Below are 22,590 nucleotides of genomic sequence, written 5' to 3'. Positions count from 1 at the left end.
GCACCTGTGTTGACCATGTTCTGTATGATGATTGTTTCAATAACTACCTGTACCTGTGTTGACCATGTTCTGTGATGATTGTTTCAATAACTACCTGTTCCTATGTTGACCATGTTCTGTGATTATTGTTTCAATAACTACCTGTTCCTGTGTTGACCATGTTCTGTGATGATTGTTTCAATAACTACCTGTACCTGTGTTGACCATGTTCTGTGATGATTGTTTCAATAACTACCTGTACCTGTGTTGACCATGTTCTGTGATGATTGTTTCAATAACTACCTGTACCTGTGTTGACCATGTTCTGTGATGATTGTTTCAGTAACTACCTGTACCTCTGTTGACCATGTTCTGTCTGATGATTGTTTCAATAAATACCTGTACCTGTGCTGAACATGTTCTGTGATGATTGTTTCAATAACTACCTGTACCTGTGTTGACCATGTTCTGTGATGATTGTTTCAATAACTACCTGTACCTCTGTTGACCATGTTCTGTTGATGATTGTTTCAATAACTACCTGTACCTGTGTTGACCATGTTCTGTGACGATTGTTTCAGTAACTACCTGTACCTGTGTTGACCATGTTCTGTCTGATGATTGTTTCAATAACTACCTGTACCTGTGTTGACCATGTTCTGTGATGATTGTTTCAATAACTACCTGTACCTCTGTTGACCATGTTCTGTCTGATGATTGTTTCAATAACTACCTGTTCCTATGTTGACCATGTTCTGTGATGATTGTTTCAATAACTACCTGTACCTGTGTTGACCATGTTCTGTGATGATTGTTTCAATAACTACCTGTACCTGTGTTGACCATGTTCTGTGATGATTGTTTCAGTAACTACCTGTACCTCTGTTGACCATGTTCTGTCTGATGATTGTTTCAATAACTACCTGTACCTGTGTTGACCATGTTCTGTCTGATGATTGTTTCAATAACTACCTGTACCTGCGATGACCATGTTCTGTGAAGATTGTTTCAATAACTACCTGTACCTGTGCTGACCATGTTCTGTGTGATGATTGTTTCAATAACTACCTGTACCTGTGTTGACCATGTTCTATGTACTAGTCTTTGCTTTGGATGTATTCCAAGCTATTGCTGTGCTGATGCCATTGTACACTGCAAGCGTGCTGTGTACTACCAGTGCAAATCTATAAAAGAAAAAAGGGTCATGCAGACTTTTGTAAAGTATAAACTGCACATGTCAGGATCAAGAATTTGTCCAAAGTTGTAACTTGTATGTGGAAAGTCAATAATTCAACCAAAGGCATTCTACATCAATTTCATTGTTTTAATATGCAGTCAACTTTCACAGTCATTAAATCCATCAACGTTTCCATTACACACCATAGCAAATTGACATGAACAAATCATATCAGAAACTCCAAATATTTGTGGAGTACATATCACAAGTCAACACATGACAAACACTCAGTTCATCACCACACATGACAAATCACTCAGTACATCACCAAATGTGACAAGTCAGTACATCACCACACATGACAAATCACTCAGTACATCACCACACATGACATGTCACTCAGTACATCACCACATGACATGTCAGTACATTGCCACACATGACAAACACTCAGTTCATCACCACACATGACAAATCACTCAGTACATCACCAAATGTGACAAGTCAGTACATCACCACACATGACAAATTCACTCAGTACATAACCACATAACAAATCACTCAGTACATCACCATGCATGACATCACCACACATGACAAGTCAGTACATAACGGTGATAACCACACATGACAAATCACAGTACATCCCCACACATGACAAATCACTCAGTACATCACCACACATGACAAATCACTCAGTACATCACCACACATGACACGTCAGTACATCACCACACATGACAAATCACTCAGTACATCACCACACATGACACGTCAGTACATCACCACACATGACAAATCACTCAGTACATCACCAGAGCAGAACCTGCCGTACGTACCCCAGAGCAGAACCTGACATGCACCCCACAACAGAACCTGTCACACATGTCAAGTGCCACTTGCTGTGTGCAGCACCTGACCTCAAGCCAGCCTCAGTTATCCCGTGAGCAGAACCTGGCATAGAACCTGGCCATGCTACGTATGTAGCTGTGCAGGCTGTGCGCCTTGGACACCTGGCTGTTAGACAGACTGTGTGACACTGCAGCCGAGGGCAGTGGGCCACATGGCTGTGGCTGGTGCCAGCTGTGGTCAGTGACTGGCTGGCGACTGTGGCCAGTGAATGGCTGGTAACTGTGCCAGCAGTGGTCAGTGACTGGTTGGTGCCAACAGCACTCCCTGCACCGCCCGTGGGGCTGATGGCGAGGGTCACTGGTGTGCTGTGAAACAGGGAAAGGGTGAACAGGGTTGTGCATCATGGAAGCAGAGAAGTGAGGGTGGCCCAGGTTGTGCATCTCCTGTGGGACGTGAGGAGGATACAGGTGCTCCTCTCTGGGCCCCATGTATACTGACTGAGGGGACGGGTGGGCACCAGTAGACAGGTAGGAAGTGGAGGGGTAGGTTGGAAAAGTGGGACAGTACGTTGTTCGGAATGAAGGAACAAATGGAGCGCTCACAGTATGAGATGCACTGTGGGATGGCCTTTGTGTTGGGTGATAGTTATACGATGGGAACCAGCAGTGCTGACTGCCAGGGGCTGAATGACATACTGCGCCATGCCTCCTCGGCCCTTCGCGGCCATGTCTGCCTGGCCCTTCGCGGCCATGTCTTGGTGGTGTCTCTTCTGGAGAGGATGACAGCTCCCCCTGGTACCAGGGCCCCTGACCTTTGTGTCTCCTGCTGCCGGCCCAGCCCAGGGTGTCCACAGCGTGCTGGTTCTGAAAGCACATCCACTCCTCCTCCTTCCCTCTCCTCGCTGCTTCCACTGCCTCCGTTGTGGAGCTGGAAGAGGAGGAGGAGAAACAGGTGGAGTCTTCATCACTGTTCTGGGTCCTGTGGGGTCCACTTTGGGCCTGTGGTCTGGCACCTTTCTCCCATGGAGCCACACCTGCAGGTCGAGCAATGGCTTGCTTTGCTACAGCACCTTTTCCTCCTGTCAGTGGCACACCTGTCCCTGTCACTGCCTGCGGTCTGTCTTCCTTCTGACACACTACTCTCCTTCTACCTGACAGCACACCTGTCACTGTCTGCTGTCTGTCAGTGCCTGAAGCAGACTGGGGGGGTGCACGGGCGGTGTGGGTCAATGTGTGCCTGCTGGCAACGGCTGGGTCCCCAGACACATCACCTCCCCCTTTATCTTCCTTCTCTGGGCCACTGACACCCACAGTTACCTCCCTTGGCTCTGGGACACCAGCTGTTTTTGGTGAACTGTGACCTTCAAGAGGTGTTGCTGATAGTGCTCCAGCTCTGTGACCTTCAAGTGCTCCAGTGCTGTGACCTTCAAGTGGTTGTGTCGACAGTGCTCCAGTGCTGTTCAATTCAGACGACCTTTCGACCTTGACACACGCTGTGCTAGAAGCATGACCCTCGTCAGTGTTCAGGTCAGAGGCTGTGTCCCCTGCAGTGCCAGATGGCGTGGGGGTGTTGTGGGGCTGGTGGTGGTGCCAGTGAAACATGTGGGCGGTGGCCGGTCCACACACGGCCATGGGGCGGTACCTAGGTGCTCTCTGTGACCTCCCTGTCACCTCCCTGGTCCTGCCCACTGGGAGGTGCTCGTTTTCCCGCTGACCACTGGCCCTGTTGTCACCACCGAGGCTTGAACCTGTCTGCCCTGCGCTCACCACTGGGCCTGGGCCCTTCACACCACCAGCACTGTCTTTATCTGTGTCAGTGGTCACCACTCTCTGACCTGCAGTGTCAGGGAGATTCGAGTCCTCAGTGCCTGGTGCTCCCTGTCCAGTCCCCAGGTGTCTGTAAAACTGGTCTAAAAACTGCAGCACTTGCTGGCACTGCCTGTCCCCCACACAGGCTGGGGGGACGAAGGTTTGGGTCACCAAGGCTTGAGGTGTCTTCCCTACAGGGCTGGAGGCCTGAACTGTCTTCACAGCAGACAGGAGCGTTGGTGAACACTGCCTATAGCTGTCCAGGGCAGAAGAAAAGGTCGGGGCAACACCACCACTCTCTGCCCATCTCTCAAAGGAGATGGAAACTTTGGGTGGACACACAGAGCAACTGTCTACCGCATCTTCTTTCTGAAGCATTTGGTGAGGCACAGAGCAACTGTCTACTGCGTCTGCTTTCTGAAGTGTTAGGTGACAGCCATTGGGCTCTCCAACCCACAGGTCTTCTCCACCTCTCTGCTTCTGGCCGTCAGGTGGGGAGCTCTGTTTTACACATGCTGGCATCACAGGCAACTCAGACTCGTGTTCATTAACACTGAGTGTTTTTACACATGTCATCCCAGGAGGCACATCAACAGTGGCTGTGTGGCTACTCTTACCTGCCCCTCTGTCCATCCCTGCCCCAGTCAGTGTGTGTGTCAGTGATGATGTGGGGATCATGGTAGGGCTATTGTGTCCCTTGTGGTCTGTTAGGCGTCCAGCAGTCAGGCAACGCCTGGCTCGGCTGATGGGCCTGTGGACCCTGGGCTGTGTGTCGTGACCCTGGCTGTCAGCAGAGGTCTGTGCAGCACGGTTGTGCTGGGATCTGGCTGCCAGGTACAGGGCCAGCTCCTCATCCCAGGCCACGTCCTTCCTCCCTGCTGAACAGCTCTTCCTTTGTTGTGAGGCCTTGTGCTCCTTCACTGCCACAGGGTCTTCTGCTACTGGTGGCCTGTGGGTGTTCTCCTCCTGCTCCATCAGCATGCTGGCCCAAAGGTCACCACTGGCCCGACCCTTTCTGCTCTTCACTGCTCCCCTGGTCACACCTCCCTTCATGTCTGTACCCTCCTTTGTCACACCCTCCTTGGTATCTGTACCCTCCTCTGTCACACCCTCCTTGGTATCTGTACCCTCCTCTGTCAAGCCCTCCTTGGTATCTGTACCCTCCTCTGTCACGCCCTCCTTGGTATCTATACCCTCCTCTGTCACACCCTCCTTGGTATCTGTACCCTCCTCTGTCACACCCTCCTTGGTATCTGTACCCTCCTCTGTCAAGCCCTCCTTGGTATCTGTACCCTCCTCTGTCACACCCTCCTTGGTAACTGTACCCCCCTCTGTCACGCCCTCCTTGGTATCTATACCCTCCTCTGTCACACCCTCCTTGGTATCTGTACCCTCCTCTGTCACACCCTCCTTGGTATCTGTACCCCCCTCTGTCACGCCCTCCTTGGTATCTGTACCCTCCTCTGTCACACCCTCCTTGGTATCTGTACCCTCCTCTGTCACGCCCTCCTTGGTATCTGTACCCTCCTCTGTCACACCCTCCTTGGTATCTGTACCCCCCTCTGTCACGCCCTCCCTGGTATCTGTACCCTCCCTTGTCACACCCTCCTCTGTCACACCCTCCTCGGTATCTGTACCCTCCCCTGTCACACCCTTCTTGGTATCTGTACCCTCCTCTGTCACACCCTCCTTGGTATCTGTACCCTCCTCTGTCACACCCTCCTTGGTATCTGTACCCTCCTCTGTCACGCCCTCCTTGGTATCTGTACCCTCCTCTGTCACACCCTTCTTGGTATCTGTACCCTCCCCTGTCACACCCTTCTTGGTATCTGTACCCTCTGTCACACCCTCCTCTGTCACACCCTCCTTGGTGTTTGTACCCTCCTCTACCCACTGCCCTCGTAAGCCAGCATCTTCTCCAATCCTGGATCCATTGTGGAAATGTCTGTCCATGTGTGGTGTGCCATTTGACAGTGTGCTGATGTGTGTTGCGTCATCTGAGGATGTGCTGATGTGTGCTGTGCCATTTGACAGTGTGTTGACGTGCTGTGTGCCATTTGACAGTGTGCTGATGTGTGATGTTTCATCTGAAGATGTGCCAGCAGGGGCTTGGGGAGCGAAGGAAGCAGCATGCTGATCTGGTCTGGTCAGGATCTGGTGTGTGCTGACCATGTCTTCCAGCCTCACTGGCAGCTGTCGCTTCACAAGGTCACTTGGGATGGGATCTACACACACATATATCTCACCAGGTCACTGTGATGGAATACACACACACATACACACACACACTTCACCAGGTCACTGTGATGGGATACACACACACACACATTCACCAGGTCACTGTGATGGGATCTACATACACACACACATACTTCACCAGGTCACTGTGATGGGATACACACACACATACTTCACCAGGTCACTGTGATGGGATCTACACACACACACACACTTCATCAGGTCACTGTGATGGGATACACTCACACACACTTCCCCAGGTCACTGAGATGGGACACACACACACACTTCACCAGGTCACTCTGGTGGGACACACACACACACACACTTCACCAGGTCACTGTGGTGGGATCTACACACACACTTCATCAGGTCACTGTGATGGGATGTATACACAAACACACACACACACACACACACTTCACCAGGTCACTGTGGTGGGATCTACACACACACTTCATCAGGTCACTGTGATGGGATGTATACACAAACACACACACTTCATCAGGTCACCGTGATGGGATACACACACACACACTTCATCAGGTCACTGTGATGGGATGCATACACAAACACACACACACACACACACACACACTCTTCACCAGGTCACTGTGATGGGACACACACACACACACACACTCTCTCTCTCTTCACCAGGTCACTGTGATGGGATACACACACACACACACTTCACCAGGTCACTGTGATGGGATACACACACACACACACACTCTCTCTCTCTCTCTTCACCAGGTCACTGTGATGGGATACACACACACACACACTTCACCAGGTCACTGTGATGGGAACTACACACACACACACACACTTCACCAGGTCACTGTGATGGGATACACACACACACACACTTCACCAGGTCACTGTGATGGGAACTACACACACACACACACTTCACCAGGTCACTGTGATGGGATACACACACACACACACACTTCATCAGGTCACTGTGATCGGATCTACACACACACACACTTCACCAGGTCACTGTGATTGGATACACACATACACTTCACCAGGTCACTGTGATTGGATACACACACACACACTTCACCAGGTCACTGTGATGGGACACACACACACTTCATCAGGTCACTGTGATGGGACACACACACACTTCATCAGGTCACTGTGATGGGATACACACACACACACACTTCATCAGGTCACTGTGATGGGATGCACACACACACACACACACACTTCACCAGGTCACTGTGATGGGATACACACACACACCACCAAGTCACCATGGTGGGATCTACACACACACACTTCACCAGGTCACTGTGATGGGATACACACACACACTTCACCAGGTCACTGTGATGGGAACTGCACACACACACATGCACACACACACACACACACACTCAGTTAACCAGGTCACTTGGGATGGGCTCTACACAGACGCACACAGAGATATCGATGATGTGAAGGTAGACGGAAGAGAGACATACCTGGCAGAGGTAAGATATGGTGTGAAGGTAGACGGAAGAGATATACATACCTGGCGGAGGTAAGATATGGTGTGAAGGTAGACAGAAGAGAGACATACCTGACAGAGGTAAGATATGGTGTGAAGGTAGACAGAAGAGAGACATACCTGGTAGAGGTAAAATATGGTGTGAAGGTAGACAGAAGAGATATACATACCTGACAGAGGTAAGATATGCTGTTAAGTTAGACAGAAGAGAGACATACCTGACAGAAGATACGGTGTGAAGGTAGACAGAAGAGATATACATACCTGACAGAGGTAAGATACGGTGTGAAGGTAGACAGAAGAGACATACCTGGCAGAGGTAAGATATGGTGTGAAGGTAGACAGAAGAGATATACATACCTGACAGAGGTAAGATACGGTGTGAAGGTAGACAGAAGAGAGACATACCTGGTAGAGGTAAGATACGGTGTGAAGGTAGACAGAAGAGAGACATACCTGGCAGAGGTAAGATATGGTGTGAAGGTAAACAGAAGAGATATACATACCTGGCAAAGGTAAGATACGGTGTGAAGGTAGACAGAAGAGACATACCTGGCAGAGGTAAGATATGGTGTGAAGGTAGACAGAAGAGATATACATACCTGACAGAGGTAAGATATGGTGTGAAGGTAGACAGAAGAGAGACATACCTGACAGAGGTAAGATATGGTGTGAAGGTAGACAGAAGAGAGACATACCTGGCAGAGGTAAGATATGGTGTGAAGGTAGACAGAAGAGATATACATACCTGACAGAAGTAAGATATGGTGTGAAGGTAGACAGAAGAGATATACATACCTGACAGAGGTAAGATACGGTGTGAAGGTAGACAGAAGAGAGACATACCTGACAGAAGATACGGTGTGAAGGTAGACAGAAGAGATATACATACCTGACAGAGGTAAGATACGGTGTGAAGGTAGACAGAAGAGAGACATACCTGGTAGAGGTAAGATATGGTGTGAAGGTAGACAGAAGAAATATACATACCTGACAGAGGTAAGATACGGTGTGAAGGTAGACAGAAGAGAGACATACCTGGCAGAGGTAAGATATGGTGTGAAGGTAGACAGAAGAGAGACATACCTGGCAGAGGTAAGATATGGTGTGAAGGTAGACAGAAGAGAGACATACCTGGCAGAGGTAAGATATGGTGTGAAGGTAGACAGAAGAGAGACATACATGGTAGAGGTAAGATATGGTGTGAAGGTGGACAGAAGAGACATACCTGGCGGAGGTAAGATATAGTGTGAGGGTACACAGAAGAGAGACATACCTGGCGGAGGTAAGATATGGTGTGAAGGTAGACAGAAGAGAGATAAACCTGGTAGAGGTAAGATATGGTGTGAAGGTAGACAGAAGAGACATACCTGGTAGAGGTAAGATATGGTGTGAAGGTAGACAGAAGAGATACCTGGCAGAGGAAAGATAAGGATGGTGTGAAGGTAGACAGAAGGCAGACATACCTGGCAGAGGTAAGATGTTGGTGGTGATACTGTGTTCTATCTTGTGAAGCTCCATCAACTCTTGTCCTTCACTGACAATGCTCACAGCTGCTCCATAGCTCCCTGGAACCGACACAAACACAAAACATCTTTCATCAGTCTCCTTGCAGTACAGTGTGAATATCATCACTCTCCCTACAGTACAGTGTAAATATCATCACTCTCCCTACAGTACAGTGTGATTATCATCACTCTCCCCACAGTACAGTGTGAATATCATCACTCTCCCCACAGTACAGTGTGAAAATCATCATTCCCCCTACAGTACAGTGTGATTATCATCACTCTCCCCACAGTACAGTGTGAATATCATCACTCCCCCTACAGTACAGTGTGATTATCATCACTCTCCCCACAGTACAGTGTGAATATCATCACTCCCCCTACAGTACAGTGTGATTATCATCACTCTCCCCACAGTACAGTGTGATTATCATCACTCTCTTCCTACAGTACAGTGTGATTATCATCAGCAAGGCCCTTCGTATAGACGTTGTAGAGGAAAGGAGACAGCGGAGACCCTTGTGGCAATCCCATGGATAGTTTAGAAGGTGCAGACATCCAATCTCTGAGGCGTAGGATGACGGTTCTTTCCTGAAGCGCTGCTGCCAGTGTCAAACTTACTCCATACCTTAGTAGCAGCTCCATGAGGTGCGCAAACTGGACTTTATTGTAGGCATCTTTAAGGTCGATTGCTACTGCTAGTGTTTCTTTTCTTTGAAATCCTTCATATACCTCATATGCGAAAGCAGCCGCATTTTCCCATGTGGACTTACCTGTTCTGTAATCACCTTGATTTGACGGGAGAATGTGCCTGTGTTCAAGATCCCTTTCAAGTTTCCTGGCTATCATGTGTTCCAAGAGCTTTCCAGCAATGTTTTGCATGGTTAGGATTTGGTAGCCACTTAACTAGTTTTAAGAAGCTGTGTCCAGTCCTCTGGCACATGTCCACTGTGGAAACTGTTTTGATAAACATAAAGATTGAAAAGTTTGCTTCTGTCTTCTTCTGATAGCTCCTTGATGTCCGAGTAGCGAACTTTGTCTGGGCCAGGAGCCGATTCTTTCTTGCATTTAGCTATTGCTTCATTTAGATCATCTATTGTCAAGTCATCATTGGATCCAGTCTGCAAAAGGGTTTGGTTTAACTCCTCAACATATTTCTTTTTTCAAGTTTCTTTGATCGCTTTGTTGTATGAAGCGTTTGAGCAGGGCGGATCCTTTTTCTTTGTTTGTCTTAAACTTGGTTCCATCAGTATCTAACATGTCTGGAGTTGTTGTGCACGTTTTCCCTTCCATGCGACGATAGAATTGCCAGAACTCTGTCAATGTTGTGTCATAACTGAGTGCCTCGCAAAACTGTTTCTACTTGTCATTTTTGGCCTCTTGAGCAATGACTTCAAACTGTTTTGTTTTTTCTTTCATTTTTGTTTCAATATCTTTGCCCGGAGACGGTTTTGTTCTTTCTTTCTGCCAAAGTTTGACAACCGCATGTTTTTCTATCCAGGCTCTCTCTGTGTCAGTATTCCACCATGGGGGCTGAATAGTTTGCATCTGGTTCAGTGCCATTCTTTTGTTTCTTCTGCGTCTTAATTTTTCGATGATGGTTGTCTCTTTGGTTTCATACTGAAAAGAAATGGATCATGCGGTTTCATACAGGGTTTATCTGATAGTTTCTGTAGACTGAAAACTACCAGGAGGTGATCACTGCCTTGGTGTGGAAGCGTCTTTGCATTCATTCCTGTTCTGAATTTTGGAGATATTAGAGTGATGTCGATCACACTGTCACTGTCCCCTTGTCTTGTTCCAAGTCGAGTTGTGGATGTGGTTGTTAATGGGCTAAGAAGAATTTCCCCTATCATTCCTTCAAGTGCGAGTCCTTGTGGGTTGGTGTTCCGCTGGTCCCATAACTTCGATCTTGCATTAAGGTCTCCACAGATAATGACAGAGTCTCCAAATTAGTTCTCTATTTCCTCTAAAAAGGCCCAATCCGCTTTTGTTGTGCAGGTTCCTGGGTGAATATAGGCATTGATGAGCACAATGCTTTTGTGAATTCCGTCAGGTTCTTCAAGATGCACGCCCACTAGTTCACATGAGTTGCTACACCATTTCTCTAGATTTATGGTGGAAACTTTGTTTTTCAGATTTTTGCTTAGTTTGATTGCTACTCCTCTTCCTTCATTCTTTTGAAAGGCTGTGAAATTCTCAAAATGTATTGGTCTGTCTGCACTTGTCCTGGTCTCTTGGAGACATAAAATGTCAAAATCATATGCCAATTTCTCAATTGTTGAGATTCTTGGAGCAATTACAACTGCTGATTCTAAAGAATTTCTTTGACAGCCGCTCTGCTTTTGTCATTCTGCTACCTAAGCACAATCTTTTCAGTGTGAATATCATCACTCTCCAACAGCACACACAGGTAGATGACAGATTCAGGTTGGAACCAACAGCACACACAGGTAGATGACAGATACAGGTGGGAACCAACAACACACACAGGTAGATGACAGATACAGGTGAGAACCAACAGCACACACAGGTAGATGACAGATACAGGTGAGAACCAACAGCACACACAGGTAGATGACAGATACAGGTAAGAACCAACAGCACACACAGGTAGATGACAGATACAGGTGAGAACCAACAGCACACACAGGTAGATGACAGATAGAGGTGAGAACCAACAGCACACACAGGTAGATGACAGATACAGGTGAGAACCAACAGCACACACAGGTAGATGACAGATACAGGTGAGAACCAACAGCACACACAGGTAGATGACAGATACAGGTGAGAACCAACAACACACACAGGTAGATGACAGATACAGGTGAGAACCAACAGCACACACAGGTAGATGACAGATACAGGTGAGAACCAACAGCACACACACATAGATGTCAGTTTAGATACAAGTGGGAACCAACAGCACAGACAGGTAGATGACAGGTACAGGTGGGAACCAATAGCGGAACTGACCAAAGCGTCCAGCACGGCCAATCCTGTGCAGGTAGGTCTCCTGATCTCCAGGGACATCCAGGTTGATGACAAGGTTCACTCTGTCAGCATCAATCCCTCGTGATGTCTGTTGATCAACAAATCAATCCCCCTGTGAGGTCTGTTGATCAATACATCAATCCCCCATGAGGTCTGTTGATCAATACATCAATCCCCCATCAGGTCTGACTGTTGATCAATATATCAATCCCTCTGTGAGGTCTGTTGATCAATATATCAATCCCCCTATGAGGTCTGTTGATCAATACATCAATCCCCTGTAAGGTCTGTTTATCAATACATCAATCCAGCATGAGGTCTGTTGATCAATACATCAATCCCTGTGATGTACGTTGACCAATACATCAATCCCCTGTGATGTCTGTTGATCAATACCTCAATCCTCAGTGATGTACGTTGACCAATACATCAATCCCCTGTGATGTCTGTTGATCAATACCTCAATCCTCAGTGAGGTCTGTTGATCAATACATCAATCCCCTGTGATGTCTGTTGATCAATACATCAATCCTCAGTGAGGTCTGTTGAACAATACATTAATCCCTGTGATGTCTGTTCAATATCAATCCCCCATGAGGTCTGTTGACCAATACATCAATCCCCTGTGATGTCTGTTGATCAATACATCAATCCTCAGTGAGGTCTGCTGAACAATACATAAATCCCTGTGATGTCTGTTCAATATCAATCCCCCATGAGGTCTGTTGAACAATACATCAATTCCCCATGAGGTCTGTTGAACAATACATCAATCCCCCATGAGGTCTGTTGAACAATACATCAATCCCCCATGAGGTCTGTTGACCAATACATCAATCCCCCATGAGGTCTTTTGACCAATACATCAATCGCTGTAATGTCTGTTGACCAATACATCAATCCCCTATGAGGTCTGTTGACCAATACATCAACCCCCCATTGAAGTCTGTTGACCAAATACATCAATCCCCAATGAGGTCTGTTGATCAATACATCAATCCCCCGTGATGTCTTTTGATCAATACACCAGTCCCCCTTGAGGTCTGCTGATCAATACACCAATTCCCCTTGAGGACTGTTGAACAATACATCAAACCCCCTTGATGTCTGTTGATCATATCAATGCCACTGATTCTGCTGATCAAGAAATCAATCTGTGAGGTCTGTTGATCAAATACATAAAAAAGCACTTGATGTCTGTTGATCACTACGTCAATCCCCTGTGATGTCTGTTAATCAACACATCAACCGCCCCCCCACCCCACCCCCACCCTTACCCCAGGAGGTCTGTTGATCAATAACTTTAGTTATCCAATAATTACATACAGCCTGTAGCTGACATCAAGGTCTGTTGAACAACATGTCAGGCAGACACACACACTCTGTGAACATACTAGTACCCTCACACAAACACACACCAAATGGACAGACTAGTATCGTCTCATACATACATACTCAACATGGACACACCACAGACATACAATGCCCTGACCATGTACACAGACACTACACAGACACACCAGAGACATGCAAATACAATGCCCTGACCAGGTACACAAACATCACACAGACACCAGAGATATACAATGCGCTGTCCAGGTACACAGACACAACACAGACATACAATGCCCTGACCAGGTACACAGACACAACACAGACATACAATGCCCTGACCAGGTACACAGACACTACACAGACACCAGAGATATACAATGCGCTGTCCAGGTACACAGACACTACACAGACACAACACAGACATACAATGCCCTGACCAGGTACACAGACACAACACAGACATACAATGCCCTGACCAGGTACACAGACACTACACCGATACACCAGAGACATACAATGCCCTGACCAGGTACACAGACACTACACAGACACACCAGAGACACACAATGCCCTAACCAGGTACACAGACACAACACAGACATACAATGCCCTGACCAGGTACAGACACTATACAGACACACCAGAGACACACAATGCCCTGACCAGGTACACAGAAACACCATAGACATACACTGCCCTGACCAGGTACACAGACACTACACAGCCACAACACAAACACACAATGACACAGACACTACACAGACACAACACAAACACACAATGCCCTGACCAGGTACACACACACACCACAGATATACAATGCCCTGACCAGGTACACAGATGCAGCACAGACATACAATGCCCTGACCAGGTCAGTGGAGATGAGAACCCGACAGGTGTAGGTCTTCAGCTGAGTTATGGCACTAATGCGGTCTTTCTGGTCCAGACATCCTGCAATGCATGACGTGGGCCACCCCTGTGCGCTCAACTCACTCTGCAGGTTCTGGGCTCTGCAACAAACCATGTGTGTCATGTAACACATGTGTCATGTAAGGGAAGAGAGAGAGAAGACAGGGAAGGGAAGAGAGAGAAGACAGGGAAGGGAAGAGGGAGAAGACAGGGAAGGGAAGAGGGAGAGAAGACAGGGAAGAGAAGACAAGGAAGGGAAGAGGGAGAAAAGGACAGGGAAGGGAAGAGGGAGAAGACAGGGAAGGGAAGAGGGAGAAGAAGACAGGGAAGGGAAGAGAGAGAAGACAGGGAAGGGAAGAGGGAGAAAAGGACAGGGAAGGGAAGAGAGAGAAGACAGGGAAGGGAAGAGGGAGATAAGGACAGGGAAGGGAAGAGGGAGAAGACAGGGAAGGGAAGAGGGAGAAAAGGACAGGGAAGGGAAGAGAGAGAAGACAGGGAAGGGAAGAGGGAGAAAAGGACAGGGAAGGGAAGAGGGAGAAGACAGGGAAGGGAAGAGAGAGAAGACAGGGAAGGGAAGAGAGAGAAAAGGACAGGGAAGGGAAGAGGGAGAAGACAGGGAAGAAGACAGGGAAGGGAAGAGAGAGAAAAGGACAGGGAAGGGAAGAGGGAGAAAAGGACAGGGAAGGGAAGAGGGAGAAGACAGGGAAGGGAAGAGGGAGTTCCTGGTCTGCAAGTTGGAGAAGATGTGGGGAGGAAAGGAATAAAGGAAAGAGAAGGACAGGGAAGGGAAGAGGGAGAAAAGGACAGGGAAGGGAAGAGGGAGAAGACAGGGAAGGGAAGAGGGAGTTCCTGGTCTGCAAGTTGGAGAAGATGTGGGGAGGAAAGGAATAAAGGAAAGAGAGGGAGAAATGGAGAGGGAGGAGAGGGCAGGAAAGAGAGAGAGAGAGGAGAGGATACCTGGTCTGCCAGTTGGAGAAGATGAGGCACTGGTTGAAGGCCACAGAGGACAGCAGTCTGACCACAGCCTGTGTTTTCATCTCAAACTGTCGGTGAGGCAGGGGATGGCTGGCCACAGTGCTGTAGTACTGCTTGATGCCTGCACAGCACATCACATCACATCACAGCACATCACATAACATCACACTGTACTACACTGCTTGATGCCTGCACATCACATCACATCACATCACACTGTACTACACTGCTTGATGCCTGCACATCACATCACATCACATCACATCACACTGTACTACACTGCTTGATGCCTGCACATCACATCACATCACATCACATAACATCACACTGTACTACACTGCTTGATGCCTGCACAGCACAGCACATCACATCACACTGTACTACACTGCTTGATGCCTGCACAGCACATCACAGCACAGCACATAACATCACACTGTACTACACTGCTTGATGCCTGCACAGCACATCACATCACATCACACTGTACTACACTGCTTGATGCCTGCACAGCACAGCACATCACATCACATCACAGCACATCACACTGTACTACACTGCTTGATGCCTACACAGCACATCACATCACATCACACTGTACTACACTGCTTGATGCCTGCACAGCACATCACATCACATCACATCACACTGTACTACACTGCTTGATGCCTGCACAGCACATCACATCACATCACATCACAGCACATCACACTGTACTACACTGCTTGATGCCTGCACAGCACATCACATCACATCACACTGTACTACACTGCTTGATGCCTGCACAGCACATCACATCACATCACATCACAGCACATCACACTGTACTACACTGCTTGATGCCTGCACAGCACATCACATCACATCACATCACATCACACTGTACTACACTGCTTGATGCCTGCACAGCACATCACATCACATCACATCACATCACATCACACTGTACTACACTGCTTGATGCCTGCACATCACATCACATCACATCACATCACATCACATCACACTGTACTACACTGCTTGATGCCTGCACAGCACATCACATCACATCACATCACATCACATAACATCACACTGTACTACACTGCTTGATGCCTGCACATCACATCACAGCACATCACACTGTACTACACTGCTTGATGCCTGCACATCACATCACATCACATCACAGCACATCACATTGTACTACACTGCTTGATGCCTGCACATCACATCACATCACATCACACTGTACTACACTGCTTGATGCCTGCACATCACATCACAGCACATCACATCACATCACATCACACTGTACCACACTGCTTGATGCCTGCACATCACATCACATCACATCACACTGTACCACACTGCTTGATGCCTGCACAGCACATCACATCACATCACATCACATCACATCACATCACACTGTACTACACTGCTTGATGCCTGCACAGCACATCACATCACATCACATCACATCACACTGTACCACACTGCTTGATGCCTGCACAGCACATCACATCACATCACATCACATCACATCACATCACACTGTACCACACTGCTTGATGCCTGCACAGCACAGCACAGCACATTTACCAAACTGTTGTGAATCAGGATTATAGACACATGGTTTGTTTACCAAGCTGTTGTCAATCAGGAATGTCGAATGGACATATGGCTTACCAAGCAGTGTGGGGTCTGTGACATTGAGTCGCACAAAGGTGGGGTTTCTCATGTACAAGGTGAGATGGTCAGCCAGGTATTCAGGGTAGGTTGCTGACAGTGCCAACATCTGTTTGTTGTCAGGCAATGCCGAATAGATCCAGCTGAAACACAACAGCTTCCATGGTTGCCTGCTATCAGATGGATGGAACACAACAATCACTCACACCTCTCTGTTGTGACACTTTATCACTATTATCATCAGTCACACAGCACACAGAGTGGACAACTACAGCACACAGCACACAGAGTGAACAACTACAGCACACAGAATGAACAACTACAGCACACAGAATGAACAACTACAGCACACAGAATGAACAACTACAGCACACAGTGTGGACAACTACAGCACACAGTGTGGACATCTACAGCACAGTGTGGACATCTACAGCAGTGTGGACAACTACAGCACACAGTGTGGACAGCACACAGTGTGGACAACTACAGCACAAAGTGTGGACAACTACAGCACACAGTGTGGACAACTATAGCACACAGCATGGACATCTACAGCACACAGTGTGGATAACTACACAGCAGACAGTGTGGACAACTACAGCACAGTGTGGACATTTACAGCACACAATGTGGACATCTATACTTCAGCACACAGTGTGGACATCTACAGCACACAGTGTGGACAACTATAGCACATAGCACACAGTGTGGACAACTACATCACACAGTGTGGACAACTACATCACACAGTGTGGACGTCTACAGCACATATTGTGGACATCTACAGCACACAGTGTGGACAACTACAGCACACAGTGTGGACAACTACAGCACACAGAATGGACAACTACACAGCACACAGTGTGGACAACTACAGCACACAGTGTAGACAACTACAAAGCACTGACTTGATCTGAGGCTGGAATCCCTCTTCCAGCAACTTGTCGGCCTCATCCAGAACAAAGAGACGGATGCTCTGCGTCTTCAGCAGTCCCTGTTCAATCAGGCTCTGGATGCGACCTGAGGGCCACATAGAGACACTTGTTACAATACAGGGTGGATACCACAGGGACACTTGTAACATTACAATACAGGGTGAATGCCACAGGGACACTTGTTACAATACAGGGTGGATGCCACAGGGACACCTGTTATAATACAGGGTGGATGCCACAGGGACACTTGTTACAATACAGGGTGGATGCCACAGGGACACTTGTTACAATACAGGGTGGATGCCACAGGGACACTTGTTACAATACAGGGTGGATGCCACAGGGACACTTGTTACAACTGACCTGGGACGCATAATATTACACATGTTTGAAAGAAAGTACCACTAGTGTAAAGCAATGACAGCAATGCCATGTGCTTGATAGAAAAGTACCACTTCTGTAAAGCAATGTCATGTATGTGACAGAAAAGTATTGATCACTAAGTGATTCATTTTTGACAGAAAGTGTAACTTGTGTAACTGTAAGGCACTGACAACAAAGACATGTCTGACAGAAATGTATCACAAGTGTAAAATACTGACAGCGATGTGACACGTTTGACAGAAAGGTACCACTAGAGTGAAGCACTGACAATCTAAGTGATACATGCTTGACAGAAAGCATAACACTCAGTAAAACCAAACACTGAAACAGCACATACCCGGGGTGCCAACAGCAATGTGACACAGCTGCAGCTTACGGCGGTCTTCCTGCAGAGGCATGCCCCCAATGAAGGTGTGACAGTGCAGGTTGGCCACACAGCTGCCCAGGCTGCACATCACTTCCCAGATCTGAACCGCTATCTCCCGGGTTGGGGCCAGAACAAGAACCTGTACACAGTGCCATTCCACCCCTTTATCTCTGATGCTTATGATCCACCCCACCACACAGTACCATTTATTACTTATCGCTGATGCTTATGAACCACCACACAGCACCATTTATTTGATGATTATGAATCAACCAACCAAACAGCACCATTATCATTTATTTGATGATTGATTATGAATCAACCCACTACACAGCACCATTTATTTGATGATTATGAATCAACCCACCAAACAGCAACATTTTCATTTATTTCTGTTTATGACCCACCTCACAGCACCAATTATCATTTATTTGATGATCATGAATCAACCCACCCCACGGCACCATTTATCATGTATTTGATGATTATGACCCACACCACAGCACCATTTATTATTCATCTCTGATGATCATGAATCAACCCACCCCACAGCACCATTTATCATGTATTTGATGATTATGACCCACACCACAGTACCATTTATTATTCATCTCTGATGATTATGAATCAACCCACCACACAGCACCAATTATAATTTATCTCTGAAACATTTATCATTTATCTCTGATGCTTATGAATCAAACCAAAACACAGCACCATTTATCATTTATCTCTGATGCTTATGACTCACCACACAGCACTATTTATCATTCATCTCTGATTATGAATCAACCCACCACACAGCACCATTTATCATTTATCTCTGATGCTTATGACCCACCACACAGCACCCACCATTTATCATTTATCTCTGATGCTTATGACCCACCATACAGCACCATCTATCATTTATCTCTGATGCTTATGGACCATCCAAACACAAGTCAATAAGACTACTGACTACAGTCCATTTTGCAATGCCAAGAAGATTTGACACGATGGATTTTAACTAGAGATTTGGTGCATGTGGCATCAAAAAACTTGAGAGGAAATGGTTCGTCTTTGCTGACGAGATCTAATGTTTGACTTTGTAAGTTTGTTTATTTGTTTTTGAAAGATTTGACTGTGGACTTTCAGTTTTGTTTATGGCTACTGCTGTTCAAATTGTCAACGCTTGCGTTTTGCACTTGTGTGTGCCATGGGGCGGAAGGCCCATCAGGCAGCATGCGGGTAGTGGGGGATGCATGTCCATCCAGCAGTTGAGACAGGACAGTGTAGTAATGTGTAGAGACGTCTGTACAGGAAGAAATTTCGGAAAGGCATTCTGCAACTTGAGAGTAAAAAGTATTATGTTACTGGATTCAAATAACTTTCAAACACGCAACAGATATTTTGGTTCCGGTAGATTTTGAAGCATTAAGCAAGAAAGTAACAGCAGAACAGTCAGAAGAAAGTTTGTCATTTACAGTCACTGATGCACTGATGGCATCAGAGTCAATGCAGTCATGGGTGTTGAGCCAATCCAAGGTGTGGCCAGATCTGTTTGTTGATTCTGTGACAAGCTGAGAGAGAGAATGACTGGACAGAGAAAGGCATCTAGGTGTTTGACATCAGTGGAACCAAAAATTATGGCACTGGGGTAGCACTTTCTGCAGTCAGTGGACAGCATTGAAACCCCCCCAACTATCATGGCACAAGGGTAGCACTTTGTGCCGTCAGTGTACACTATCATGGCACTGGGATAGCACTTTCTGCTGTCACCTGTCGGCTTGTTGTAACTGAATAGGTTAAGTTAATGTTGCTGGATTTATTTACAGACAACAGGAAGTATACTAAAGTATAAATGCAGTGCTGTAAACATGCATTTCAACCACAAGCTTCTAAACAGTACCAAATTTACACACTCACACATGATACAGTAACGCACACACAGACACAGAATACATGGAATTATAGAGACAGAGACTGGAAGAGAGAGAGAGAGAGAGAAGAGACAGAGAAAGTCCTTATGATTTAATATAAAGCACAAAGGTAACTTACTAAAGCTCAAATTTCAGTTTGACTCTCTGATTTTATTATATTGTAAAACTCAAAGTGCAAAACACAATGCAACCAACACTTCGAACATGATGAAGGCATTATAGTTTACATACATCTACAAGACCCAGATACTCTTCAAAGTTTTAAAAAATGAGTAAGTGTCTTCATTAAGTCAATAAGTGATCCTATCAAGTTGAAATAAAGTGTAGTAGTGTTTCTGACTGTGGGCACAGCTACCTGTGTGGAGGAGGTGGTGGGCTCTATACCCTCCAGTGCTACCACGGAGAACACGCACGTTTTGCCGGTGCCAGACTTGGCCTGCACAATCAGGTCTGCACACAGTTCCACACCACACAGTTCATTACACAACCTCCACACTACACTGCATTACACATAGATAGTATATAAAAGGAGATAACAGATTAATAAACTTTGACGTGCACTGTAAGCATTGAAGTTTTAAGTGCATTGCATTATTTGAAAGCAAAGTGTTGGAATCCTTTATAACTATGTAAGTGACACTATGGTGGATTACATGACCAAAAATAAATTACGCACGGAAGGAAATTTTCTATCTAAAATTACGTTTAAATAACATACTTGTATGTGTAATTAAACTCACAATTTCATCTGAAATATCAGCTTAAAACACTTCTCCTAGCTAAAAAAAAAAAAATTTTAAAAAAGGGGGTGGGGGGTGGGGGGTGGAATTATCTATACAACGTGTCCAGACACTTGGGAAAAGTTTATTTATAATTATATTTCTACTTTTCAGTTCACTTTCCTGAAAAGAAAAAAAAAACCCATAAACAATGTGGATCACAGACACACTTTTCAGAGTGATATCTTGTGACTTATGATTTAAATTTGAAACTTCATCAGTTTTACTTGCATGATCAGCTGGACTTTACATTTGTGGTTCAAGCTGTTGTGCAGCCATGAGGGTCTGGGTTGGAATGAGGATGTAACTGCTGAATAACTAGAGTCAATCTCAAGATAATGTATTCTTGGACTGAGTGAGAGTTCAACGCTCTGTCGTGCCGGTCAAATTCTGAAAGCATTCTTTGTGTTCATGCAACCAACAACTTACCCAGTCCACATCTGCCAAGCGGGATAGCTTTCAGCTGAATTGGAGACGGTCTTTCGAAACCAGCATTCTTCAAGCCATTTAACACTGGCTTGGACAGTAACAGACCGGAGAAGTCCACTGTTTCTGAAATAATAACGTCGCTTGTTCTTGTTTTCTCAGCAAACTTGTGAGCTACCGCCATATTTCTCTCAAGGAACAACACACTAACACGCAGTCTAGATCTAAACCAAAACGTTTCTCTTTGTTTTGTCTTGATTCTTCTTGCTTTCACGTTCTTCTTAACACAAAAGCCACAGCATGTTCGACAAACGTAGTCGCTTCCATTTCGTCAAACTAAATCTGAGCTCTCAAAATTGACCCATATAGAAATAACTTAAAATCGTAATAATCCATATGAGAATAAAAACCTGGCGGAAGAACACACACACACACACACACACACACACACACACACACACAGAGAGAGACAGAGAGAGACAGAGAGAGACAGAGATAGACAGATAGATAGATAGATAGACCCTGAGACAGATAGATAGATAGACTGATGCGTGCTTAAAACATATAATTCCCTTTCTCTCTGCTTTATATCAGTTCTTCGGGAAGGCAGCATGGACCAATAAATAGTGCAGTTTCTATTCCAAAGTCTTTCCAGTTGAAAATGACACCCCCACCCCCCACACCCCCACCCCCACCCCCATCTATTGTAGACTGGATATGTGTTGATTCACAGAAACGTCTTTGATCACGGTTGATTTTGACGAAAATTGCTTGTTGGTGAGTTGGTTTATAGCTTGCCACACTGATTTGGGGGTTTCTTTCGAGGA

The 22,590-nt window shown here is 46.3% G+C and overlaps 1 protein-coding gene across 1 annotated transcript; it reads right to left on the bottom strand.

Annotated features, from left to right (window-relative positions):
- Positions 1-1,298: 1,298 nt before the first annotated feature.
- On the bottom strand, positions 1,299-22,088 carry LOC143285303 (uncharacterized). Its single transcript, XM_076592567.1, has 11 exons — positions 21,767-22,088; positions 20,914-21,008; positions 18,607-18,775; positions 17,859-17,970; positions 16,951-17,093; positions 15,268-15,406; positions 14,270-14,411; positions 12,049-12,154; positions 9,028-9,129; positions 1,876-6,041; positions 1,299-1,821 (listed from the first exon to the last, which is right to left on the bottom strand). The coding sequence occupies exons 1-10, from the start codon at positions 21,945-21,947 to the stop codon at positions 2,089-2,091; spliced, it is 5,142 nt and encodes a 1,713-aa protein (XP_076448682.1). The 5' UTR covers positions 21,948-22,088; the 3' UTR covers positions 1,299-1,821; positions 1,876-2,088.
- Between the last annotated feature and the right edge of the window lie 502 nt (positions 22,089-22,590).

This window comes from Babylonia areolata, chromosome 8 (genome assembly GCF_041734735.1).
Source record: "Babylonia areolata isolate BAREFJ2019XMU chromosome 8, ASM4173473v1, whole genome shotgun sequence".
NCBI classification, from domain to species: domain Eukaryota; kingdom Metazoa; phylum Mollusca; class Gastropoda; order Neogastropoda; family Buccinidae; genus Babylonia; species Babylonia areolata.
The sequence above is the reverse complement of the archived record's forward strand: the minus strand, read 5'-3'. Positions and strand labels throughout refer to the sequence as shown.

Excerpts from the sequence above, each read along its gene's own strand:
- LOC143285303 (XM_076592567.1), bottom strand. The coding sequence starts at position 21,947 with ATGGCGGTAGCTCACAAGTTTGCTGAGAAAACAAGAACAAGCGACGTT. Across the intron at positions 17,971-18,606 it reads CATTGCTGTTGGCACCCCGG|GTCGCATCCAGAGCCTGATT; the intron begins GTATGTGCTGTT and ends TGTGGCCCTCAG. Across the intron at positions 17,094-17,858 it reads GGATTCCAGCCTCAGATCAA|CTGGATCTATTCGGCATTGC; the intron begins GTCAGTGCTTTG and ends GTTGTGTTTCAG.